Raw genomic sequence first — 25,420 nt, forward strand, 5'->3', positions numbered from 1 at the left:
TTATACAACTTTCTTGGCTATAAGGAAATCTTTCAAGCGTTTGACTTGCCAGATGCCCACAGTCGTGAGGATGAAGGTTTGTGTGATCGCCCACCACAAGACATTGCCGTTCATGTCTTCGCTCTTCTGTCTGTAGTACTCCTCACGTTCCTGTGCCGAAAAGAATAGAGGATTATTTTTGTGATATGTATCATCACATCTATATATGGAAATGTTGAGGAACTTATATTGGAAACAAAGCACTTTACATACAAGGTCATGGTAGACGGTAAAGTCAGGGGCGTAGCTAGGGGGGGCAGGCGGGGCATGTGCCCCAGGCGTAACTAAGAGGGAAGGTGGGGGGGGCGCCAGGAATGCACCTCTCTGAGGGGGCGGCGGCGCCACTGAAACCAGCCGTCGCCACACCCTCCTGCACTGTAGGTGATGAAAGTCTGGGTGCGTTCTGTGTCCTACCAAACAGCGCCTTTCATAGACGCAAGCGGTGCGAGGATGTCAGAAGAGAGCAGGTCTGCATTGACACCGGATGGCGTGCGAACGGGATTAAGGTGAGTATGTAAATTTTATCTTTTTTTATCCTAATAAAAATGTAAGTGACATTTTCTATTGTACAGGGGGGGCTCTATCTACACAGGGCAGGCTCTATCTTCAGGGGGGGCTATATACAGAGGTCGGCTCTATCTACATGGAGGGCTATATACAGGGGTGGGCTATATGTGCAGCACTATTTATGGGGTGAGATATATGTAGGGCACTATCTACAGGGGTGGGCTGTATGTTGGACACTATATACAGGGTTGGGCTATATCTACAGGGGGGTTATATACAGGCGTAGGCTATATATGGAGCACTATAGGGGGAGCTATATGTGAGGCACTATATACAAGGGTGGGCTACATGTAGAGCACTATTTATAGGGGGAGATATATGTAGGGCACTAACTACAGTTGTGGGCTAGATGTGGAGTACTATCTACAAGGGGGCTATATGTGGGGCACTATCTACTTGGGGGGCTACATGTGGGGCACTATCTACAGGGGTGGCTATATGTGGGCACTATCTACAGGGGTGGCTCTATGTGGGCACTATCTACAGGGGTGGCTATATGTGGGACACTATCTACAGGGGCTCTATGGGGGTCACTATCTACAGGGGAGTCTATGTAGCGCACTATCTACATGGGGCTCTATGGGGGCATTATCTACAGGAGGCACGGTGTGTGTGGGACACAGTGTATGGTGCTATTATAATCAGGGACAGTGTATGGTGCTATTATATTTAAGTATATTTAAATGTCTAGCACCATGATAACTTTCTATTTGTTTATAGGTGCAGAAATGTTTGAACAGTGAGAAGCTGAAGACATCTGGGGGGCATTATCTACAGGGGGCACGGTGTGTGTGTGTGTGGGACACAGTGTATGGTGCTATTATAATTAGAGGGGGAGTGTATGGTGCTAATATAATCAGGGACAGTTTATGGTGCTATTATAATTAGAGGTACAGTGTATAGTGCTATTATATTTAAGAATATTTAAATGTTTGGCACCATGATAACTTTATATTTGTTTATAGGTGCAGAAATGTTTGAACAGTGAGAAGCTGAAGACATCTGAGTTGCAAACTGCAGAAATGGGCTGTGGCCGGGAGAAGTCATCATAGAGGTCTTGACCGGATGGAGAAAAAAAGAGAAAAGAACAACTAGAATCTGAGATCGTCAGTGGTGAGTCACTTAATGTAAATGTTTATTCTGCCTCTAATCAGCACTGTAGTCACTGTATGATCTGCAGCAAGATGATGGGTGGTATGATTTATTTTTTTTGTGAAACAGCAACTCCCAGCATATCCTTATCATTGTTTGGGCCATGCTGGGAGCTGTATACAATTTAGTGCAAACCTATACTGCAGGGGTTGCACTAAATTGAGCTGTATTCGTGCTGGTGTTGTGTTTATGTACTGAGCTTGGTTCTGGTATTGTATATATGTACTGAGCTTGGTTCTGGCACTGTATATATGTACTGTGCTTGGTTCTGATGCTGTATATATGTACTGATCTTGTTTCTGGAGCTGTATACATGTACTGATCGTGGTTCTGGTGTTTGTATATATGTACTGAGCGTGGTTCTGGTGTTTGTATATATGTACTGAGTTTGTTTTGGTGCTGTATATATGCAGTTAGCTTTGTTCTGGTGTTGTTTATATGTACTGAGCTTGGATCTGGCAGTATATATGTACTGTGCTTGGTTCTGGTGCTCTATATATGTACTGATCTTGTTTCTGGAGCTGTATACATGTACTGAGCTTGGTTCTGGTGTTGTATTTATGTATTGAGCTTTGTTCTGGTGTTGTATATATGTACTGAGCTTGGATCTGGCACTGTATATATGTACTGTGCTTGGTTCTGATGCTGTATATATGTAATGAGCTTTGTTCTGGTGTTGTATATATGTAATGAGCTTTGTTCTGGTGCTGTATATATGTAATGAGCTTTGTTCTGGTGTTGTATATATGTAATGAGCTTTGTTCTGGTGCTGTATATACAACTATATTGCTTGTAAAATGTACAAATGGCTTTATGCTCGAGGAAGAGGTTTAGGGGGGGGGCTGCCAAACTAAATCTTTGCCCCGGGTGCTGGAGAACTTAGCTACGCCTCCGGGTAAAGTCAACGGAAAATAGAACTTTCCTTTAAGTGTTTACTTTTTAAGTTACATTATGTTACAATTTCTAGGTGTTAACAGTTGTGTTTTATATTATCTGTCTAGAAATATGTGTATCGTGATAATCTTTACAATAGGGCATGGCCCTGATCCTCCTCATTTTGTCAGCTCCCCCCGTATGGCACATAGTTGGGGTGTGTATTTCCATCGCTCATAATCTCTCCGTTCGATTTTGTTTGAATGGTCTCTAAGAAGAAGTCATCAATAAGTGCCCCTTCCCCCAACCTTCTCCACTCACTAGGTATCCATGGAGTAAAACATCTTAACCTTGCAATACTCATACATTCGGACCAGTCCACCAAATGACCAGCAGACAATAACCCCAATTTTGAGCTCACTTTAAGGCCCGATTCACACGAGCGTGTGCGTTTGCGCGCGCAAAAAAAGTGCTGTTTTGCGCGCGCAAAAGGCACTAGACAGCTGCGTGTGTCAGCCCCGTATGATGCGCGGCTGGGTGCTTTTCGCGCAGCCGCCATCATTATGACACTTAGTTTGGATGTTTGTAAACAGAAAAGCACGTGGTGCTTTTCTGTTTTCATTCATCCTTTTCACAGCTGTTGTGCGAATCACGCGCGTCCCACGGAAGTGCTTCCGTGTGGCATGAGTAATTTTCACGCACCCATTGACTTCAATGGGTGCATGATGCGCGAAATGCGCCCAAAGAACGCACATGTCGTGATTTTTTCGCTGCCGACTCACGCAGTGTAAAAATCACACACCTGTCTGCACGTTCCCATAGACTAATATAGGTCCGTGCGACGCAAGTGAAAATCACGTGCGTTGCACGGACGTATATCCCGTTCGTCTGAATAAGCCCTAAAGCCAATCACATGTACTCACCTTGCCATGGTCCAGTGCAGTCTCTCCCTGCTAGGCGCCGCCACTGGAATGAGTCTCTCGACGGGCCTGGCAGCAATGTCGGGCGGAGCATGTCGGGAGAGCCACCAGACTAGTCAGATCCTAGGCGCTCTATTTAAATCCCTTTCCCGCTGGCCTTAGTGCCAGTTACCAGTGTTTTTTCCATAACCTGGTTTGCTATCCTGAACTTGAATATTATTTGTAACCTCTATCTGTCCCCACTCTCTTGGATAATTCCCTGTACCGCAAACTCGGCACTGCTACATTCCTGTTAACGAATCCTGGATTGCCTGACTACCCTCTTGACTACTACTTCTGTACTTCACACCCAGCTATGCTACCTTACCGTACCCTAACCCTGGATTTCCAAACTACACTTCTGACTACTGTACTTTGCACCCAGCTCTGCTACATCACGATACCCTAACCCTGGATTGATGGACTACCCTCCTGAGTGCAAGCCCATCACCAAGCACCCAGCTCTATTACATCACTTTACCTAAATCCTAGATTGTTTGACTGCCCTCCAGCCTACTGCTCAGTACCACACACCCAGCTCTGCTACATCACAGTTACCTAATCCTGGACTGCCTGACTACCTCACTACCTGGACTTCCCGACTTGCTCACTGACTACTACTTCTGTACCATGCACCCAGGTCTGCTACATCACCGTTTCCGAACCCTTAACTGCTTGACTCTGTCTTATTTTAGTACGTGAGTTAGATTTTTACTGCTTTAACCCATGTTAACCGTAACGTCAACCTCCCTATGGTCTGAATCCCCTTCAACTGACGTTATCTACCGGGCTAAATAGAGGCCCCAAAGTCCTGGGACCAACTGAGTACCTCAACCCTAACCAAGCTCATGGGAAAGGCAGGTGCTATAGGTGAATTACGCCATCTAGTTGGTTGGTTGGTTGGTTGGTTGGCTGTTTTCCATGGATATCGTAGAAACCAGAGTGTAACAAAGAGTCAGTCTTATGGAATGATTCACAATTTGCTTCTAGAGTGAAGTTATTATCTAAAAGGGGGTTATCAGGTTTGGACCACCCATAACAGGTCCCCGAAGATGAGCTGATGGCTGTATTCTGCTTATCTTCTGTAGACCAGTATGGTCCTATGAGACGTCATAGATCAAATTTACGAAACGGCACTGGCCTATTATTGTCCATATGTATATTACCGGGAGAGCTCCTCTAAATCTGTAGTTACAAGTAAGGCTATAACACCTACCCTTTGATATTCTTGCTCTTTCATGATATGATCGACTTCTCCTCGAAGATGTTCAAGACCATATGAGACTTCCTTCACTTTGTCCTTTGGATCTACAGTTACATAATCCAAGGGATGTTCCCCAACCTGCACGTCCAGATGAACCCTCTGAGGAAGAAAGAAATATGTCGGTAGTCAGTGGCATCATTACCATAGATAGCACTTGTTATCCGCCATGTTGGATCATTGTTCGTGAATGTATCTCTAGTAAGGCTGATTTACATTACCTAGACTTTCCTTGAGAAGTGGTCATAAGACTAGAGCCATGGGAAAAAATATTTTCATGGGGGAAATACAATGACTGTTTAGTAGAACAGAAGAGTAGAAGAAGAGTAGTAGCTTAGCAGGAGATAAATTTGCGTCATTCCCCACCTCAGCCTACCATGTTATTATTAAAGGGGTTTTCGCACCATGGTTTTGCCCCATTGAGTAGGAACCATCCCGTTCTCCATCCATTGAAATGGGGATAAACTGCACATTCACAACTTGATCTCCTCTGGTGAACGGAAATAACACAGGCCTGTTTAGAATCGATTGAACCCCAATCAAAGGTTTATGACCAAGGTCCATAAATCAATGATGTATGCAAAGATAATAAGCTTTGTAGAATTATTTGTTGTAGAAAATTGCCTATTTTTCCTGATCAGACTCCTCTTTCCTCCTATTCCTGCCTATTGCCAACTGTTCAGAGTCTCTGCACTCACTGAAAAACTTTAAAGGGTAAATAAACGTTTAACAAACTTCTGACATGTCATAGTGACATGTCAGAAGTTTTGATTGGTGGGGGTCCGATCACTGAGACCTCCACTCGTGTGAGCGCTCAGCCGCTTAGATTCTGTTTGGCTTTCTGTATCGGTGTACAGGCCCATGGACTTTCTATTGAGCCCGTACATTGCTACATCGATTTCCAGAAAAAGCCGAACAGAAACGAAGCGGCTCAGCCCTCACACGAGCACTTCTGCTGCTTCGTTTTGGTCTCAGTGCTCGGACCCCCACCGATCAAAACTTTTGACATGTCACTATGACTCCCCACCATCATTTGTTACTGCCAGAGTACGCGGTCAAGGAGTCCTTATTTACATTCATGTAATTAAATATTTTTCCAGAGGGAGCGCTGACTTCACTCTAAGTTAATAGAGATTGGTCTTGGGTGGCATACTCCCCACTATTAAATCTATATGGCCTTATAAATCTAAAGCGGGGGCATAACTTAAAGCTCAATATTAGTAGTGTATTCTTATGTAGCGGAGGGGTCTCCGATCCTAAGATTGAAGGGGCTGCAGCACTACTTTAGTAGTGTGTCCCTTTCAAAAATGTTCCCGGTAAAAGGACGCTACCAACCACCGGCTGTGCAGAGAACTGAAGCATGGCACCATTCACTTAAATGTTTCAATGCACAGCGGATGGCCACTGTGCAATAACAAGCAGCGACGGGGCCCATTCATTCCCATGATCGGTGGTTGCCCCAGACTTTGGACCACCACTGATCAGAAAGTGATGGCATATCCTAGTGATATGCCATCACTTTCTGTGATGGGATTACATCTTTAAATTCATCATAATGACAAACGATGCAACCCCAAGGAAACTAATAACAAATTCATTTCTGCTACATTATTGGAAATACTTTAAGCTAGCAAAATATGGAGACATCATCAGACTTACAGCATCGCACAAGCCTTGTCTATGACATCCTAACGATCCGTACAGACATCTTGATGTAGATGTTTTTGGATTGACATTGATCAGTGTAATGAGGGGATACGCGCTGGGACTGCCCTCCACTACACAGTGACGGGATATAGAAGGTGACATGGGGCTGTAATGCATTGCCTTCTGCTACTGATGACTATCCTACTCTCTGTGCTGGTATTCTCCACATCAGTGAAGCAGAATAATCTGGCAGATAGTGTTCAGATATTTGACGCGTCTTGCAGAATTACTTCAATTTTACATTTCTGAAGCGTGATCACATCCACTTTAGCGCAGTCTCTCCGACAGGCTCCTGGGAAAATGGAGTGTGAAATTGTCTAACTCATAAGTGGATCGGTTGCTTGACTGTTAGAGTTTCAGTAAAATCTCAGTCTAAATATTTTATGTTCCTGCGGAGAATGATTAAACAAATTTCAGCGTTACCCACTTTTAATACGTCCTTATTTGATAATGGATGGTTAACAGCTGTCACGGATTTCTCTACATTTAGTCATCTCTAAAACACAAATCTTACATAGTGATGAAATGTTAATAAGATCCAAATAGAAAAAAGAAATCTGGAGCTAAACGAATATCCAATGGATCTGGTGTCTTTTGTGAGGCATGAGACACATAGTACCTCATGTCTCAGTGATATTCATTTTCAGAGTATTTATTGATTGTAATTTTGTGTGCTTAGACTCATCGCCATTCACTCATTAAACTAAAAATAAATCTACAAAATCCTGCCAAAGGAAAATAAAAACTCCAACAATTTTTCCCCTTCTCTACCTTCATTTGGAACCAAATTTGTATTGTTCTAATGCATTTAAATGGAAACATGAAGAATCTTTGCAAACAGTTGTGATTAAAAATCTTTTATTGTTTGGTGTTTTCAGATTCTATGCGGACCTACATGTAACCATGGTAACAGACTACAAACAAACCCTATGTAGTCTGATTCTGCAATCATATTGCCACTATCTGTCCCCTACTTCTTGACAACCTACCAGATGTGTCTTAGTATGAAGTAGAGCACAGATGGAGGGGGGATGAATGCAGGGTCCGACTACACAGGCCGTACAGTTTCTGGCTTGACATGGCCATACAATAAAATGCAAAAGTACATCAGTCAGGTAAGAATAACTAGCATATCAGGGAATAGGAAGGAGGTACATACCCATGTTGTACTAAACCACAGAAATGGCGTCCATCGCCTGTTTCAGGTCATAGCCTTCATTTGGGCGAGAGGCTTTCAGAACTATATTGTATGGCCATGTTATAATTGCTTTTCACTGGGTATATCATGTCATGCTTTTAAATATGCAATGTCCATGGTGTTGATATAATAACTGACTGGTGCCCCCTTTTTTGTCATTGTGGGACTTGTTTTTTACTTACTTTTTAAACTATATCTAATAAAATACTTATTTTATGGGAATTATTTTGGGCTATTCAGTACTTGTTCTTTTCATTTTTGGTCTGTGGTGTTATTTTTATTCTAGCCCCACATGTGGATTGGGCTATACACTGTAAGGGTATGTTCACATGACAACGCCAAATACGTCTGAAATTACGGAGCTGTTTTCAGGAGAAAACAGCTCCTGAATTTCAGACGTTTTTACAAGTGCACGCGTTTTTCGCGGCGTCTTTTACGGACGTAATGGGAGCTGGTTTTCATTGGAGTCAATGGAGTCAATGAAAAACGGCTCCAATTATGTCCCAAGAAGTGTCCTGCAATTCTTTGCCGCGGGCGTAATTTTACGCGTTGTCTTTTGACAGCGACGCGTAAAATGACAGCTCGTCTGCACAGAACATCGTAAGACCCATTGCAAGCAATGGGCAGATGTTTGCCGATGTATTGGAGCCGTCTTTTCAGGCGTAATTCCATGCGTAAAACGCCTCCATTACGTCTGAAAAGAGGTCATGTGCACATATCCTTAGGGTATGTTCCCACGGGCTATCTTCAGCCGTTTTTCGGGCCGCAAACGTCCTTAAAAACGGCTGAAAAATCAGAAGCAGAACATCTGCCCATTGATTTTAATGGGAAATACGGCGTTCTGTTCCGACGAGGCGTTATTTTACGCCTCATTTTCATCCTGTAAAAACCTTTTCACCCTTGAGCCATTTTTGGACTGGTTTTTCATTGTCATTGAAAAAACCGTCACTTTGATTAAAAAACGGATGAAAATCAGAGGCTGCTTTCCCTTGAAAATAGTTCCGTATTTTCAGACGTATTTTGTTAAGCGTGTGAACATACCCTTACTCGTCGGGTGCACTGCACTGGCATTCAAGCGTGTATAGTCGTTGCTATCTTTTGCACAGGTTTTTGCACATGTATTGTAGTCTGTAACCATGGAGACACATGGATCTACATAGGAGTTGTAGACAAAAAAAAACGTAGGAGATTTTTTTAATTGGGACTTTTTCCAAAGTTGCTTAATTTAATACGCATTTAGAACAATAATATCTCCTTCTAGATAATGTCCTGTATCATATTGAAATAAGAACTGTGAGAAGTATAAAAATAGTTTTTCTCTTGTTTTGGGAGAACAGTCACTTCTCTCTTTAAACCTCTGCTCAGACTATTCTCTGGCTGTAATGCATCTGGCTGCAACAGAAGCCCTGCCCCGCTGCTCTGTCTGCAACAGGAGACAAGGCATACTAAGCACTTTCCCTTAACCATACCTCCCAACTTTCAAGTATCACAAAGAGGGACAACGGATGCAGCATGTTGCGTCAATTTTTTTTCTTTTAAGCCACACCTCTACTCCCACCCAAACCCCGCTCATACACACCCGGTTCAGCCCACAAAGTATCATGCTCCCATAGTGCCTCCCACACAGTATAATATCAAATAGCTGCCCCCACACAGTATAATGCCCTCTAGCTGCCACCATACATAAATAAAATAGTTAAGGCTCCAATAAGTCAGGAAATAAAAAAAATATGCAACTGTGCAGATCAGAGGGGAACATTTCTTCTGTTTCAAGAGGCATTTTATCAAGGCCCTAAAATTAGGGAACCAGGAACGGGAGGACCCAAACATATCCGTTTCCCAAACTGCAAGTGTGGACCAAAAGGGGGATAAGAAAGTACATTTATCAGTGCGACACTGGCCTGTGCAGAAAAGATTCTTCACAGCGTAACACACATCTATGGATTATTTTACCCCATTATTATACCACCTGACAATGCCCTGATGTACTCTGCCCGGCTTACATGTACCCCCACTTTATAAACTGAAATACCAGTAAAACTCCAAACAAAACTACTACCATCCAAAATCCACGATCCAAAAGCAAAATGGCGCTCCCTTCTGAGCCCTACAGCGTTCCCAAACAGCTGTTTACTTCCACATATATGGCACCGTCATACCCGGGAGAACCCTTTTAATTTGGGGTGTGTGTCTTCAGTGGCATAAGCTGGGCACGACATATTTGCCACTGAAATGGCATATCTAGGGAAAACTTAAAATGTTTACTTTGCACCATCCGCAGCACAATCATTTATGGAAAAGACCTGTGGGGTGAAAATGCTCACTACACCCCTTAATAAATGCCTTGAGGGGTGTAGTTTCCAAAATGGAGTCACTTCTCAGGGGTTTCTTTTATTATTTTACATCAGAGCCCTGCAATTGTGAACCAATACTTTTTAAATCGCCAAAATAGGCCTCAATTTCGCATGGTACTCTTTCACTCCTGAGCCTGGTCGAATGTCCAGGCAAAAGACTAATGCCCCATGTAGGGTGTTTCTAAAACCAGGAAACACAGCATAATAATTAGAGAGCTGTCTTGTTATGGTGGCACAAGCTGGGCACCACATATTGGCATATCTATGGAAAAAATCCCATTTTCACTCTGCAACAGCGAGTGCACACTAATTTCTGCAAAACACCTGAGGGGTTAACATGCCCACTACACTCCTAGGTGAATACCTTGAGGGGTGTAGTTTCCAAAATGTGGTCACTTCTGGGGGGTTTGCACTGTTTTGATCCCACAGGGGCTTTGCAAATGCGACATAGTGACCAAAAACAAATCCAGCAAAATCTGCACTCCAAAAGTCAAATGGCACTCCTTCCCTTCTGAGCCCTGCCGTTTATGACCACATGTGGGGAATTGTTTTACTCGGGAGAAATTGCTTTACAAATGTTGTGGTGTTTTTTCTCCTTCAGGCCCTGTTCACACAGAGTTTATTGACACGTTTTTTGATGTGGAAACCACGTCAGAAAACACGCAAAAAAAATGTCCGAAAACACCTCCCATTGTTTCAATGGGAGATGGAGGCGTTTTTTTCCCGCGAGCGGAAAAACCGTCTCACGGATACAGGAAGCGACATGCCCTATCTTCGGGCGTTTACGTCTCTGACCTCCCTTTGACATCAATTGGCCGCGGGCAAAAAACAAAGCAAAAAACACGGCAAACGTCATGCAGGCAGATCAAAATCCGTGTGAATTGGGTCTATGTCCTTGTGGGACTGAAAAAATTTTTTGCTAAACCCACGTTTTATTGGAAAAAATGTAGATTTTCATTTTCACGGCCTATTTCCAATAATTTCTGTAAAAAACCTGTGGGGTCAAAATGCTTACTATACCCCTACATAATTTCCTCAAGGGCTGTCGCGTCAAAAATCGGGTCACTTGTAGGGGGTTTCCACTGTTTTGGCATTACAAGACCTCTTCAATGGGTGTATACAAAATTCTGGCATTGTTTTTATGCCATTCACTGTGTGGAATAAATAACATAATATTTTTATAGTTCAGGTCGTGACGGATGCGGCGATACCAAATATGTATGGTTTATTTATTTTTTTCAATAATAAAGGGCTTGATAAGGGAAAAAGGGCGATTGTGTTTTATTTTATTACTTGAAACTTTTATTATATTTTTTACAACTTTTTTTCACTTTTTTTTACACTTTTCTTTAGCCCCACTAGGGGACTTGAAGGTCCAACTGTCAGATTATTTTTCTAATACATTGCACTACCTGTGTAGTGCAATGTATGAGATATGTCAGTCATTCAATGACAGCAAGCCGATTAGGCTTCGCCTCCGGGCGGGGCCTAATTGTCTTCCGTAATGGCAGAGCAGGAGGCCACTGTTAGGCCTCCTGTTGCGATAGCAGCAGTCGGCAGCCCTGCTATAGCAGGGCTGCCAATCTGCTACCAACCACAAAGATGCAGCGATCGCTGCATCTAACGGGGCTAATGGCAGGAATCTGAGCTAGCTCCGGTTCCTTCCGTTACAGGTAACATACAGCTGACATCCACCACTGATGACGCCGGCTCAGCTCCTGAGCCGGCACCATCTTGCAGGCAGCTACGGAAGCCTTTTAGGCCCCGCCTCCGGTTGGGGCCTGAAAGTCTTCCGTGCCAGGCACACAGGAAGGCCAGTGTTAGGCCTCTGGTTGCCTTTTCAGCCACGGCACCCCGGCAATTTCATTGTTGGTGTGCCGATAAGCTGCAAAGACCTTAAATGCAGCGATCTCTTTTGATCGCTGCATTTAAGGGGTTAATGGTGGGGATCGGAGCTAATTTCGGTCCTCGCCATTACCCCAGGGTGTCAGCTATAACATGGCTCAGAGCCAAGGAGGCTTGGTGTGGCCTGGCAGCATGGGTGCTTTTGGGCCCCTGGGTTACTCCCTCTGCAGGAGTGGTGTTGCAGTGGCAGCGACCGCCATGCGGTGCTACAACCAGTAGAGTAGGGACGCACTTTTTGAGAGGTCGCCGTGAAGTGGCAAGTGGGCTTATACAATTTGATCAAAATATTAACAAAGAACCTCGTTCATGTTTATAAATTTTTGCCTAACAGCTAGGGATCAATGTATTACAAGTGGATGTGCGGTCCATGTCTAGTCTCTCATATTGATGTCCGCTATAACATGCAGCCGACACCCGGGGATGGTGGCACCGACTCAGCTTCTGAGCCGGTGTCCACCATTTGTGGTATGGATACGGCAAAATGCGGGAAGCACTAGCTTTCCATAACGTATCCATACGACAAATGTGTTTCCTCAGTATACTTCAGTTTCCTTCCACATTCCAAAAACATACAGATAGGTCAAATTTTCTATGAACTTTACCTGTGTGTGCACAAATTCTTAGGGTATGATCACACGCTAAACAAAAAATGGCTTTGGGTATGTTCACACGCAGTGTTTTCAGGTGTTTTTCAGGGCGTAAGCGCCTCAAAAAATGCCTGAAAAATAGCAGCTGGACGCCTCCAAACATCTGCCCATTGATTTTAATGGGAAAAACATCGTTTCGTTCCAACAGGGTGTTTTTTTTACGCGGCCGTTTGAAAAAATGGCGCATAAAAAAAGTTCCGTAAAAAGAAGTGCATGTCACTTCTTGAGCCGTTTTTAGCTGTTTTTCATTGTGTCAATAAAAAAACAGATCCAAAAAACGCATCAAAAAACATTTGATGCTTTATAAACAGCTGAAAATCAGGGGCTGCTTTCCCTTGAAAACAGCTCCGTATTTTACAGACGTTTTTGTTTCTGCGTGTGAACATAGCCTTAGGGTATGTACAAACAGCTTATATTCAGTTGTTTTTCGGGCTGTAAACGCCTCTAAACTTCTGCCTATTGATTTCAATGGGAAAACGGCGTTTCCTTCCCACGGGGCATTTTTTTTAAAAACGCCCTGTAAAAAAGAAGTGCATGTCACTTCTTGAGGCGTTTTTGGAGCTGTTTTTCATTGTCTCAATGGAAAAAACAGCTCCAAAAATGTCCGTAAAGAACGCATCAAAAAACGCTTGATGCCTAAAAAACGGCTGAAAATCAGAGGCTGTTTTGCCTTGAAATTATTAACTATTTTACAGCCGTTTTTTGTTTGCCGTGTGAACATAGCCTTATAGGAATCTAGATGGTAAACATGTTGGTGTTAAAAAAGGGACAGAAATAAAATAATGAATAAATCATAAATTCAATGACAATTGCTGCAATGGTAAAAAGAAAAACATCTTCAAAAGGAATCTAACTAGGACAGACCCTACCAAACGATTCGTGAAATGTTGAGAAGGGGCCGAAATGAGGAATGTTCTTTATGCAAAAGTGTCATATCTCTCAACAGCTTCGTACAGGGGTTCCTTGGGCCCACCAGAGGAGATGATTCTGAGGGTCCCCTTGATTAATATACAACATGTACATGTCAATAAGTTCTAATAGGTAATTTGTGAATCATCCCATAATAAATAGACCCTAGTGGCAAGTGATTGGCTCCAAAGAGCTCCAAATTGGGTTGTCTTCCGCTGGACCTTTAAGGCTCATTATTGTGTTAGTGCCTAGGCCCATCGGAGGATCCTTTTGTCCTCTGTTTGGCCAGTCCGACATTGTTTCTCAGTTCAGTGTAGTGTTTTTGGCATTCAGGAGTTGCAAAAAAGCTCAAAACAACCTCAAGCCTTAAGCCCCTATTACTCCGGTCGATTTTGGCCAGTGCAGCGAGAGCCGATCAACGAGAAAGGTCATTGATCGGCGCTCGTTTGCTCCTGTCACACGGAGCTATTGATGGGGACGAGCGGTCATTACACCGATCGCTCGTCCCCATACATTATTATCATGTGGGCAGTGCGTCTCCCTGTTTACACAGGCAGATGTGCTGCCGGCAACGATAATATTTTACTTTTTAAAACTATATGATCAGCCGATGATTGAGCGTTTGCTCGTTCATCTGCTGATCGCTGCCCTGTTTACACAGGACAATTATCGGCAACGAGCGTTATGCGAACGCTTGTCTGCCCTATAATTCCCCAGTGTAAAATCCCCTTTAGGCCTTCATAGTCTGGGGGAGGGGGCATAACTAATAAATAAGCCATCTCCCGGTTTCTGGTTGGACAAGGCAGGATGCATGATGTCTATGTATCCTGTACTTATCTCTTGATACTTACCAATCTACTGGAAGCAAATGCTATTAGGTTCGTGGAATTTGACTCTAGACATATATAATGGAGCCCAGCAGAATGGGTGGTGAACATAAATTTTCCATCCGGTCCATACAATTTTGATAGCAATATCTGTAAATATAGAGTTGACAATACATTCAAGACATATATAAAATGTAAAAGATACAAGAATTTACCAAATAAGCCCAATTAAAAAAAAAAAAAAAATTCCTTCACCTACTTTAAATAAAAGTGGTTGTATGAGAGTAAAAAATCATGGCTGCTTTCTTCCAAAAACAGCGCCACTTTAGTATTTAGGCTGTGACTGGTATTACAGGATTCATTTGAATGGGTATGAGCTGCAATACCAGACACAGCCCATGCACAACAGTGGTATACTCATTATTACATTCATATCTTAACTCTTTTGATTCCATATTCAAGTAAGGAACATGGGTACTGGGTATGTTGCAGCATATTTACCTCTTCATTTGGAGATTTGACAGTCACAACCATTCCCAGGCCTGGAGCTGAGGGCAAGAAATCATGTTGACCCATATCCCACTTCTGTATCTTGTAACGGCCTTAACCAATAAAAAGAGCATGGTTTTTATCATTAGGGAATTTACTATCCTACAAAGGAAGAATTGGCACTAAAGATGTAGCAAGAGAGGATTCAGATTACCCAGAGCCCTCAGACTGGGACTAATGACATCACTGCACAAGAATCTTATGTCACCCAAGGCCCCCTGCACACATCCATAGTTTTAATTCATAATTTCAGTCTATGGACCCATTAATTTCTATAGGCCACAGACAGCTTCCCGTATATTTACGGATGAGTGTCCAGGCCGTAGAAATGATCCGCAAAATATAGAACATCTTATTCCGGTTCGCAATTGCGGCACAGATTCGCCTATAGAAGTCTATGGGTGCATGCAATATTGCGAACGGCTACAGATTTGCATTTCTAGCTGTCTGTAATTGTGGAAGCGTTGCTATGCGACGGCAGAAGATTCCCCAAGAAAATGGCGCCTGAGCGATCACGGGAACTTTTCATGGGGTTGAGACTTGTTGGTAACATCATTTGTACCCTTCCTTTTTTCTGTAAATATGGATGCACTGTGGAGGCACTACGGACCGTATTTGCGGACAGCGTGCCAGATATGTGGTCGACTTGCGGATGACTTCGGATCCGTATTTGCGGACAGTAAAAAACACTACGGTCGTGTGTTTGAGGCCTAAAAGTGTTTCATGGTTTAGAAAATACATCTTCAAATACCTTTTTGGATAATTAAGTGTTAATTATTTTAATAACATCATCTATTAGGCAGAGCAAAGGGGGAGGCTACAAAGAACATCTCTCGCTCTGGATGACCCAGGATGTCCATTCTTTACACCGACAGTTCACTGGAAATTCTGTAATGCTTATTTTCCAAGTAGCATGGAAGCCTCAAATATTTAAAAAGCTATAGCATTCACTGGAGAGGGGGCCCTATATACCAAAATGGGCCTCCAGTGGGGTATAAGGGCCTGGTCTTTGTTTCCCGCTTCAAAGCCTTTCTATGGCCCTTGAGCCAAATTCACATAGTTTCCTTGCAAACAAAGAAGGATTCCTCTAGATCACCGTAGCTCCCTTGGGTGAGGAGAGAGCAGGCCGAAGGAGGAATGCGCCGGCACTCCTTCATGACGTCCCAGAGCAGAGCTTATACTAGCACTCTGCTCCAGGAAGCCCCTGACATCACTATCCATATATGGACATGTGTGTGTAACTAACTACAGAAGGCACTGTGGCATTATGTACAGAGGGCACTGTGGCAGCATCTACAGATGGCACTGTGGCATTATCTACAGAGGGCTCTGTGACAGTATCTACAGAGGGCACTGTGGCATTATCTAGGGGGGTGGATTTATCTACAGGGGGCACTGTGGCATTATCTACAGAGGGCACTGTGGCATTATCTACAGAGGGCACTGTGGCATTATCTAAAAAGGGGCTGACCAATCTTGATATTCTTGTGTCTGCCAAACGCTGCCAACTGAGCAGACAGACTGCATTTAGCAACACTTAAACTAGACAACTGGATTGTTAAAATAAGCAAGCGGAGCAAACATGCAAATTTCCGTTAAGTTTTCACCGAGCGGTATTATTATTATTATAGTAATGTATTATTATAGTAACGTAGTATTGTTATAGTAATGTAGTATTTTTTATAGTAATGTATTATTACAGTAATGTAGTATTGTTATAGTAATGTAGTATTATAGTAATGTAGTACTGTTATAGTAATGTAGTATTGTTATAGTAATGTAGTATTATAGTAATGTAGTATTATTATAGTAATGTAGTATTGTTATAGTAATGTAGTATTGTTATAGTAATGTAGTATTATTATAGTCATGCAGTATTATTATAGTAATATAGTATTATAGTAATGTTATAGTAATGTAGTATTATAGTAATGTAGTAGTGTTATAGTAATGTAGTATTATTACAGTAATGTAGTATTGTTATAGTAATGTAGCATTGCTATAGTAATGTAGTATTAAAGTAATGTAGTATAATAGTAATGTAGTATTGTTATAGTAATGTAGTATTATTATGGCAATGTAGCATTGTTATAGTATTGTAGTATTATTATAGTAATGTAGTATTGTTATAGTAATGTAGTATTATAGTAATGTAGTATTATTATAGTCATATAGTATTGTTATAGTAATGTAGTATTATTATAGTAATGTAGTATTATAGTAATGTAATATTGTTATAGTAATGTAGTAGTATTATTATAGTAATGTAGTATTGTTATAGCAATGTAGTATTATAGTAATGTAGTATTGTTATAGTAATGTAGTATTATTATAGTAATGTAGTATTGTTATAGTAATGTATTATTATAGTAATTTAGTATTGTTATAGTAATGTAGTATTATTATAGTAATGTAGTATTGTTATAGTAATGTAGCATTGCTATAGTAATGTAGTATTAAAGTAATGTAGTATAATAGTAATGTAGTATTGTTATAGTAATGTAGTATTATTATGGCAATGTAGCATTGTTATAGTATTGTAGTATTATTATAGTAATGTAGTATTGTTATAGTAATGTAGTATTATAGTAATGTAGTATTATTATAGTAATGTAGTATTATTATAGTCATGTAGTATAGTTATAGTAATGTAGTATTATTATAGTAATGTAGTATTATAGTAATGTAATATTGTTATAGTAATGTACTAGTATTATTATAGTAATGTAGTATTGTTATAGCAATGTAGTATTATAGTAATGTAGTATTGTTATAGTAATGTAGTATTATTATAGTAATGTAGTATTGTTATAGTAATGTAGTATTATAGTAATGTAGTATTATAGTAATTTAGTATTGTTATAGTAATGTAGTAGTGTTATAGTAATGTAGTATTATTATAGTAATGTAGTATTGTTATAGTAATGTAGCATTGCTATAGTAATGTAGTATTAAAGTAATGTAGTATAATAGTAATGTAGTATTGTTATAGTAATGTAGTATTATTATGGCAATGTAGCATTGTTATAGTATTGTAGTATTATTATAGTAATGTAGTATTATTATAGTAATGTAGTATTGTTATAGTAACGTAGTATTGTTATAGTAATGTATTATTACAGTAATGTAGTATTGTTATAGTGATGTAGTAGTATTATAGTAATGTAGTATTATAGTAGTGTAGTATTATTATAGTAATGTAGTATTATAGTAATGTAGTATTATTATAGTAATGTAGTATTGTTATAGTAATGTAGTATTATAGTAATGTAGTATTATTATAGTAATGTAATATTATTATAGTCATGCAGTATTATTATAGTAATATAGTATTATAGTAATGTAGTATCATAGTAATGTAGTATTGTTATAGTAATGTAGTATTGTTATAGTAATGTAGTATTATTATAGTAATGTAGTATTATAGTAATGTAGTATTATTATAGTAATGTACTATTGTTATATTAATATAGTATTATAGCAATGTAGTATTATAGTAATATAGTATTATAATAGTAATGTAGTATTGTTATAGTAATGTAGTATTAAAGTAATGTAGTATTATAGTAATGTAGTATTGTTATAGTAATGTAGTATTATAGTAATGTAGTATTGTTATAGTAATGTAGTATTATAGTAATGTAGTATTATTATAGTAATGTAGTATTATTATAGTAATGTAGTATTGTTATAGTAACGTAGTATTATTATAGTAATGTAGTATTATAGTAATGTAACATTGTTATAGTAATGTAGTATTATAGTAATGTAGTATTGTTATAGTAATGTAGTATTATTATAGTAATGTAGTATTGTTATAGTAATGTAGTATTATAGTAATGTAGTATTATAGTAATTTAGTATTGTTATAGTAATGTAGTAGTGTTATAGTAATGTAGTATTATTATAGTAATGTAGTATTGTTGTAGTAATGTAGCATTGCTATAGTAATGTAGTATTAAAGTAATGTAGTATAATAGTAATGTAGTATTATTATAGTAATGTAGTATTATTATGGCAATGTAGCATTGTTATAGTATTGTAGTAGTATTATAGTAATGCAGTATTATAGTAGTGTAGTATTATTATAGTAATGTAGTATTATAGTAATGTAGTATTATTATAGTAATGTAGTATTGTTATAGTAATGTAGTATTATAGTAATGTAGTATTATTATAGTAATGTAGTATTAGTATAGTCATGCAGTATTATTATAGTAATATAGTATTATAGTAAAGTAGTATTGTTATAGTAATGTAGTATTATTATAGTCATGCAGTATTATTATAGTAATATAGTATTATAGTAATGTAGTATTGTTATAGTAATGTAGTATTATAGTAATGTAGTAGTGTTATAGTAATGTAGTATTATTATAGTAATGTAGTATTGCTATAGTAATGTAGCATTGCTATAGTATGTAGTATTAAAGTAATGTAGTATAATAGTAACGTAGTATTGTTGTAGTAATGTAGTATTATAATAGTAATGTAGTATTATTATGGCAATGTAGCATTGTTATAGTATTGTAGTATTATTATAGTAATGTAGTATTATTATAGTAATGTAGTCATTATAGTAACATAGTATTATTATAGTAATGTAGTATTATAGTAATGTAACATTGTTATAGTAATGGAGTAGTATTATTATAGTAATGTAGTATTGTTATAGCAATGTAGTATTATAGTAATGTAGTATTGTTATAGTAATGTAGTATTGTTATAGTAATGTAGTATTATTATAGTAATGTAGTATTATAGTAATGTAGTATTATTATAGTAATGTACTATTGTTATATTAATATAGTATTATAGCAATGTAGTATTATAGTAATATAGTATTATAATAGTAATGTAGTATTGTTATAGTAATGTAGTATTAAAGTAATGTAGTATTATAGTAATGTAGTAGTGTTATAGTAATGTAGTATTATAGTAATGTAGTATTATTATAGTAATGTAGTATTATTATAGTAAGGGCGGGTTCACACATGGCGGAATTCCACTTAAATTCCGCTGCGGACACTCCGCAGCGTTAATCCGCAGCGGAGCCGTTTCTCCATTGACTTTCACTTTAATTTAGCAGTGTTCGTTTACACGATGCGTACAATTCCGCTGCGGAGCATAGGCTGCGGAGCGGAATTTGGTGTCCGCAGCATGCTCTGTCTGTTGCGGAGCAGTGGCGGACTCATGGCGGAATTTCTCCATTGACTTCAATGGAGATTCTAAGTTCCGCAATGAAGTCCGCAGCTGTCATGCACATGTCATGTGTGCTGCGGATGCGTCTTGCTTTTTTAACTTGACATTTCTTCATTCTGGCTGGACCTAGGTATTTCTAGGTCTACAGCCAGACTGAGGAAGTCAATGGGGCTCCCGTAATGACGGGAGCGTTGCTAGGAGACGTCTGTAAATAGTCACTGTCCAGGGTGCTGAAAGAGTTAAGCGATCGGCAGTAATTGTTTCTGCACCCGGGACAGTGACTACCGATCCCAATATACATGTATCTGTAAAAAAACATATAAGTTCATACTTACCGAGAACTCCCTGCGTCTGTCTCCAGTCCGGCCTCCCAGGATGACGTTTCAGTGTAAGTGACGGCTGCAGCCAATCACAGGCCAAGCACAGGCTGCAGCGGTCACATGGACTGGCGCGTCATCCAGGGAGGTCGGGCTGGATGCCGAAAGAGGGACGCGTCACCAAGACAACGGCCGGTAAGTATGAAAATCGTTTACTTTCACTAGGGAAAGTGCTGTCCCTTCTCTCTATCCTGCACTGATAGGGAGAAGGGAAGCACTTTTCCCGCAGTCTGCAGCAGCTAGTCCGCATCAATGTACTGCACATTTTGTGCAGATCCGCTGCAGAATCTGCAACGCAGATTCTGTGCGGCATCGATGCGGACAGTTGCGGAGGAATTCCGCCATGTGTGGTCATGCCCTAATGTAGTATTGTTATAGTAACGTAGTATTATTATAGTAATGTAGTGTTGTTATAGTAATGTAGTATTATAGTAATGTAGTATTAGGGCGGGTTCACACATGGCGGATTTTCACTTAAATTCCGCTGCGGACACTCCGCAGCGTTAATCCGCAGCGGAGCCGTTTCTCCATTGACTTTCACTTTAATTTCGCAGTGTTCGTTTACACGATGCGTACAATTCCGCTGCGGAGCATAGGCTGCGGAGCGGAATGTGGTGTCCGCAGCATGCTCTGTCTGTTGCGGAGCAGTGGCGGACTGGTTGCGGACTCATGGCGGAATTTCTCCATTGACTTCAATGGAGATTCTAAGTTCCGCAATGAAGTCCGCAGCTGTCATGCACATGTTATGTGTGGTGCGGAGCGTATTGGTTTTTTAACATGACATTTCTTCATTCTGGCTGGACCTATGTATTTCTAGGTCTACAGCCAGACTGAGGAAGTCAATGGGGCTCCCGTAATGACGGGAGCGTTGCTAGGAGACGTCTGTAAATAGTCACTGTCCAGGGTGCTGAAAGAGTTAAGCGATCGGCAGTAACTGTTTCTGCACCCGGGACAGTGACTATCGATCTCAATATACATGTATCTGTAAAAAAACATATAAGTTCATACTTACCGAGAACTCCCTGTTTCTGTCTCCAGTCCGGCCTCCCAGGATGACGTTTCAGTGGAAGTGACGGCTGCAGCCAATCACAGGCCAAGCACAGGCTGCAGCGGTCACATGGACTGGCGCGTCATCCAGGGAGGTCGGGCTGGATGCCGAAGGAGGGACGCGTCATCAAGACAACGGGCGGTAAGTATGAATTTCTTTTACTTTCACTAGGGAAAGTGCTGTCCCTTCTCTCTATCCTGCACTGATAGGGAGAAGGGAAGCACTTTTCCTGCAGTCCGCAGCGGCCAGTCCGCATCAATTTTCTGCACATTTTGTGCAGATCCGCAGCCGTAATCCGCAACCCGGATTAGGTGCGGCATTGATGCGGACAGTTGCGGAGGAATTCCGCCATGTGTGGTCATGCCCTTATAGTAATGTAGTATTATAGTAATGTAGTATTGTTATAGTAATGTAGTATTATTATAGTAATGTAGTATTATAGTAATGTAGTATTATTATAGTAATGTAGTATTAAAGTAATGTAGTATTATAGTAATGTAGTATTGTTATAGTAATGTAGTATTATTATAGTAATGTAGTATTATAGTAATGTAGTATTATTATAGTAATGTAGTATTATAGTAATGTAGTATTGTTATAGTAATGTAGTATTATTATAACAATGTACTATTATAGTAATGTATTATTCTAGTAGTGTAGTAGTGTTATAGTAATGTGGTATTATAGTAATGTAGAATACTTGTATGTAGATTATATATTTACCTGTCCTATTTTAAACTAATTGTTGCCATCTGTAAGGCCATTTGCGATATTGTGAGGCTTCATTCACACTTATCAGTGGAATCCGTTTCCTACACCATTCATTTCCGTATGCCCAATAAGTACATAAGCATGTCATAAAGATGGGGTTCCCCCACTCGGGACATCACCCTATGAGCTAGAGAGCTGCTCACAAGGATTGTCTTTAATGGCCCATCCATTCATGTGAATAACCTGCAGGGACCACCGCAGGTGGAATGTATGGTCAGGGGAAGCTTCCTGGACAATTACAGCCGATCACTGAGGGTTCCTGAAGCCGGATTAGCCTGTGTTCATAATATATTGATTGATTTTACTGTTAACAGCATGTTGCATGCTACAATATAAATCTCCGTCAGGCAAAAGGTGACCTCAGGCATAAAAAGGGGCCTTTTGGTCCCTTTTAAGTTAATATGGATTACCATTGAAAACAATAGGATTCCTTTAGACGACAGTGTTTAGTGTAAAAGGGATTCTTAATAAATACATTTGAATATTGATTCTACTGTATATAAATAAGAAAAAAGAAGAAGAGTAAAGAACAGCTCCAGCTCAAGTACTCACAGGACCCTTATAGTCAATTTTGGAATTAGTAATTGGAGCGGAGAGGTTGAAAAAAGACATATGTCCATCAAGTTTAACTAGTAAAGGCAACAGGACATAATATATGTGAACATAAGGGATCATTGACACATACATGCAAATACATGCAACAATACAAATGTACAAAAATACACACACAGTAAATACCCACCAGGAGGTCAGTGCAAAGAGAAGTGGTTTACAGAAAAAGCAATTTTTGGAAAAATTAGGGTGACAGTGACAAAAGGGTTGTCTCAGGAAGACTACCACAGTCCATATGGCATATGGACATCATAAAGGGGAGATCCCATAACAAAGTGTGGCTCTGGATCATGCAGGCTCGGTATTACATGGACAGCAGGTCCGTCCACGATCACAGTCGATCACTGGGGGTTTATAAAGCTGGACCCTCGACAATCAGCTGATCACCAGGCTGGCTTCAATTTAAAAAAAAGAGGTTGTCTTGATAAAACAATCCCTTTAATACAAGATATTTTTGGGCAGACGTCATCAAAAGGAGATCTTCTATGGTTCGAACCATGCATGGCCGGAAACATTAACCGGTATATATACACTGCATCCATTTTTCATGAACCATTACAGAAAATACATTGTTATCTTTCCTTCACTTCAGGGATGGGTCTATGGACCCCTATATTTCCAACTGTTAATTTAATGATGGGGGTGCACATCATAGAGCACCTCATTCTTCACTCTCCAGAAAATCCCTCACTGTTCTGTCTCTATACTAATAATTGTAAGCCATGGATGGAAGTCATTAGTATAGTCCCTTCCATGCAATTTAGTGTACAGTAGGGGGCACTATTATTATGCCTTTAAGTTTGCAGTGGGCCCCTCTGCCTGCTGGGCCCCTGGTTGCACATATGATATGTCCGCCCCTGCTTTACTTTGAACAATAATGTTAAGAACTTTCTTTCATGGCACATCCTTGTGCCACACATAGCCAGGTATATATTAAGTATATAAAAAGCCTGACCCACATGAAACCCTTTGAAGAAAACAAAATTAGGTCTAGTCATATTGTCTAGCTATGACTACTGCCTGTACTGCCTAGGGAATGTGGGACCATAGGTAACAGAGTCACAGTAGGCATCCTAACTACCCTCGGCTTGACTAGCATAGAGCTTGTTTATCCAGGTCCCCATCAACCGACCCCTAAGCCCAGTGGGCCTTCTAATGAGCCCAGGTTTGCGTGATAATGATATTGGTCCTGGTATTTCCATTAAATGTTATCTCCATATGACAAAAAAAAAAAAAAACTTTTTCAAAAAGTTACAACTTATAAAAATTATATAAATAATCACATACTGTACCTAATATTTATAATAATGACATGATAGTGAACATTCTCATCCTACCTGTGACCAACATGTCGGACGGGAGGTCTTCTATGATACATTTCTCTTCTTTTTCAAAAGATTGATAGTACATGGAATGTACCACTGACCAGAAAAAGAAAATGAATACTAGTCGAGTCACCATGACGTCCATGTCTACCTACAACATGAATGTAATGAAAGCAGACACGTGGTGGTGGAGACCGTCATCTACACTGAGACTCAACACTCAGGTATTGATTCTCATGGGAAAATCCATCTGCTTCATATAGTCCAAGTTAATGATTAATCTACTACAAGTAATAAGGGCTGATGGGCGGACATCGATGAAATGTTCTGGGAATGGATACTGATAATATGTTTATGTATAATAATGGGATTAATATGGATTAACAGGATTTAACTAAAACAATGTCAAGGAAATCAATGAACTTCCTTCAGCATTTCAAATCCTTCTAGAATCTAATTATGTTGTGAACATTAATTTGTTTTGCTTTGTAAATGAACATTTATTGAGCATTTTTATCTTTCTAAAAAAAAAAGGCCAAATTAATTATAATAGGACAGAAGCCTCCGCAAAGGACAACCAGAGCGAGAGCAACTTTTCCAAAAAGCTCTCCACCCAGGTTTATATAAAGACGTCTATGGATGCCACAGAAAAATACTTAGAGTATTCTCAATGTCAATCAGCTGCTTCTAAGACCAGCAGGATACTGTTGTGTATTAAAAGAAGCATGAACTCGGGGGACAGGATCATAATATTACCACTTTCAAAGCATTATTGCATCCTATGTGGAATATGTAGTTCAGTTCAGTGCACTGGTTCTTAGAATGGATGTTGTGGGGTTGGAAAAAATACAAAGAGTCACAAAACTGATAAGGAGCATCTTAGTTATGAGAAAAAAATTGAAATAATTAAATGCATTTAGTCTTGAGATGTTTAAGAGGGGACATAATTAAAGGGTAACTAAACAATCAACAAACTTCTGACATGTCATATTCCGAGCACTGAGACCCCCACCAATCACTAAAACGAAGTGACAGAAGCGCTCGAGTGAGTGCTCAGCCGCTTTGTGTCTGTTCGGCTTTTTCCGGAAATCAATATATCGCAGTACAGGCTCAATAGAAAGTCTATAAGCCCGTACTC

At 39.9% G+C, this 25,420-nt stretch overlaps 1 protein-coding gene across 1 annotated transcript; it reads right to left on the minus strand.

Moving 5' to 3' along the window:
• Positions 1-24,427, minus strand: LOC142723108 (transmembrane emp24 domain-containing protein 11-like). Its single transcript, XM_075848924.1, has 5 exons — positions 24,295-24,427; positions 14,900-15,000; positions 14,423-14,548; positions 4,807-4,953; positions 1-150 (listed from the first exon to the last, which is right to left on the minus strand). Exons 1-5 carry the CDS (start codon positions 24,425-24,427, stop codon positions 1-3), a joined length of 657 nt encoding a protein of 218 aa, XP_075705039.1.
• Between the last annotated feature and the right edge of the window lie 993 nt (positions 24,428-25,420).

The sequence above is a fragment of the Rhinoderma darwinii genome, chromosome 1 (genome assembly GCF_050947455.1).
Source record: "Rhinoderma darwinii isolate aRhiDar2 chromosome 1, aRhiDar2.hap1, whole genome shotgun sequence".
NCBI classification, from domain to species: Eukaryota; Metazoa; Chordata; class Amphibia; order Anura; family Rhinodermatidae; genus Rhinoderma; species Rhinoderma darwinii.

Bases quoted from the DNA above. Each gene is read 5' to 3' on its own strand.
- LOC142723108 (XM_075848924.1), bottom strand. From the start codon at position 24,427: ATGGACGTCATGGTGACTCGACTAGTATTCATTTTCTTTTTCTGGTCA. The intron at 14,549-14,899 runs GTAAATATGCTG...CTATATTTACAG, and splicing joins TCAAATCTCCAAATGAAGAG to ATATTGCTATCAAAATTGTA. The intron at 4,954-14,422 runs GTAAGTATCAAG...TTTCTTCCTCAG, and splicing joins CATTTGCTTCCAGTAGATTG to AGGGTTCATCTGGACGTGCA.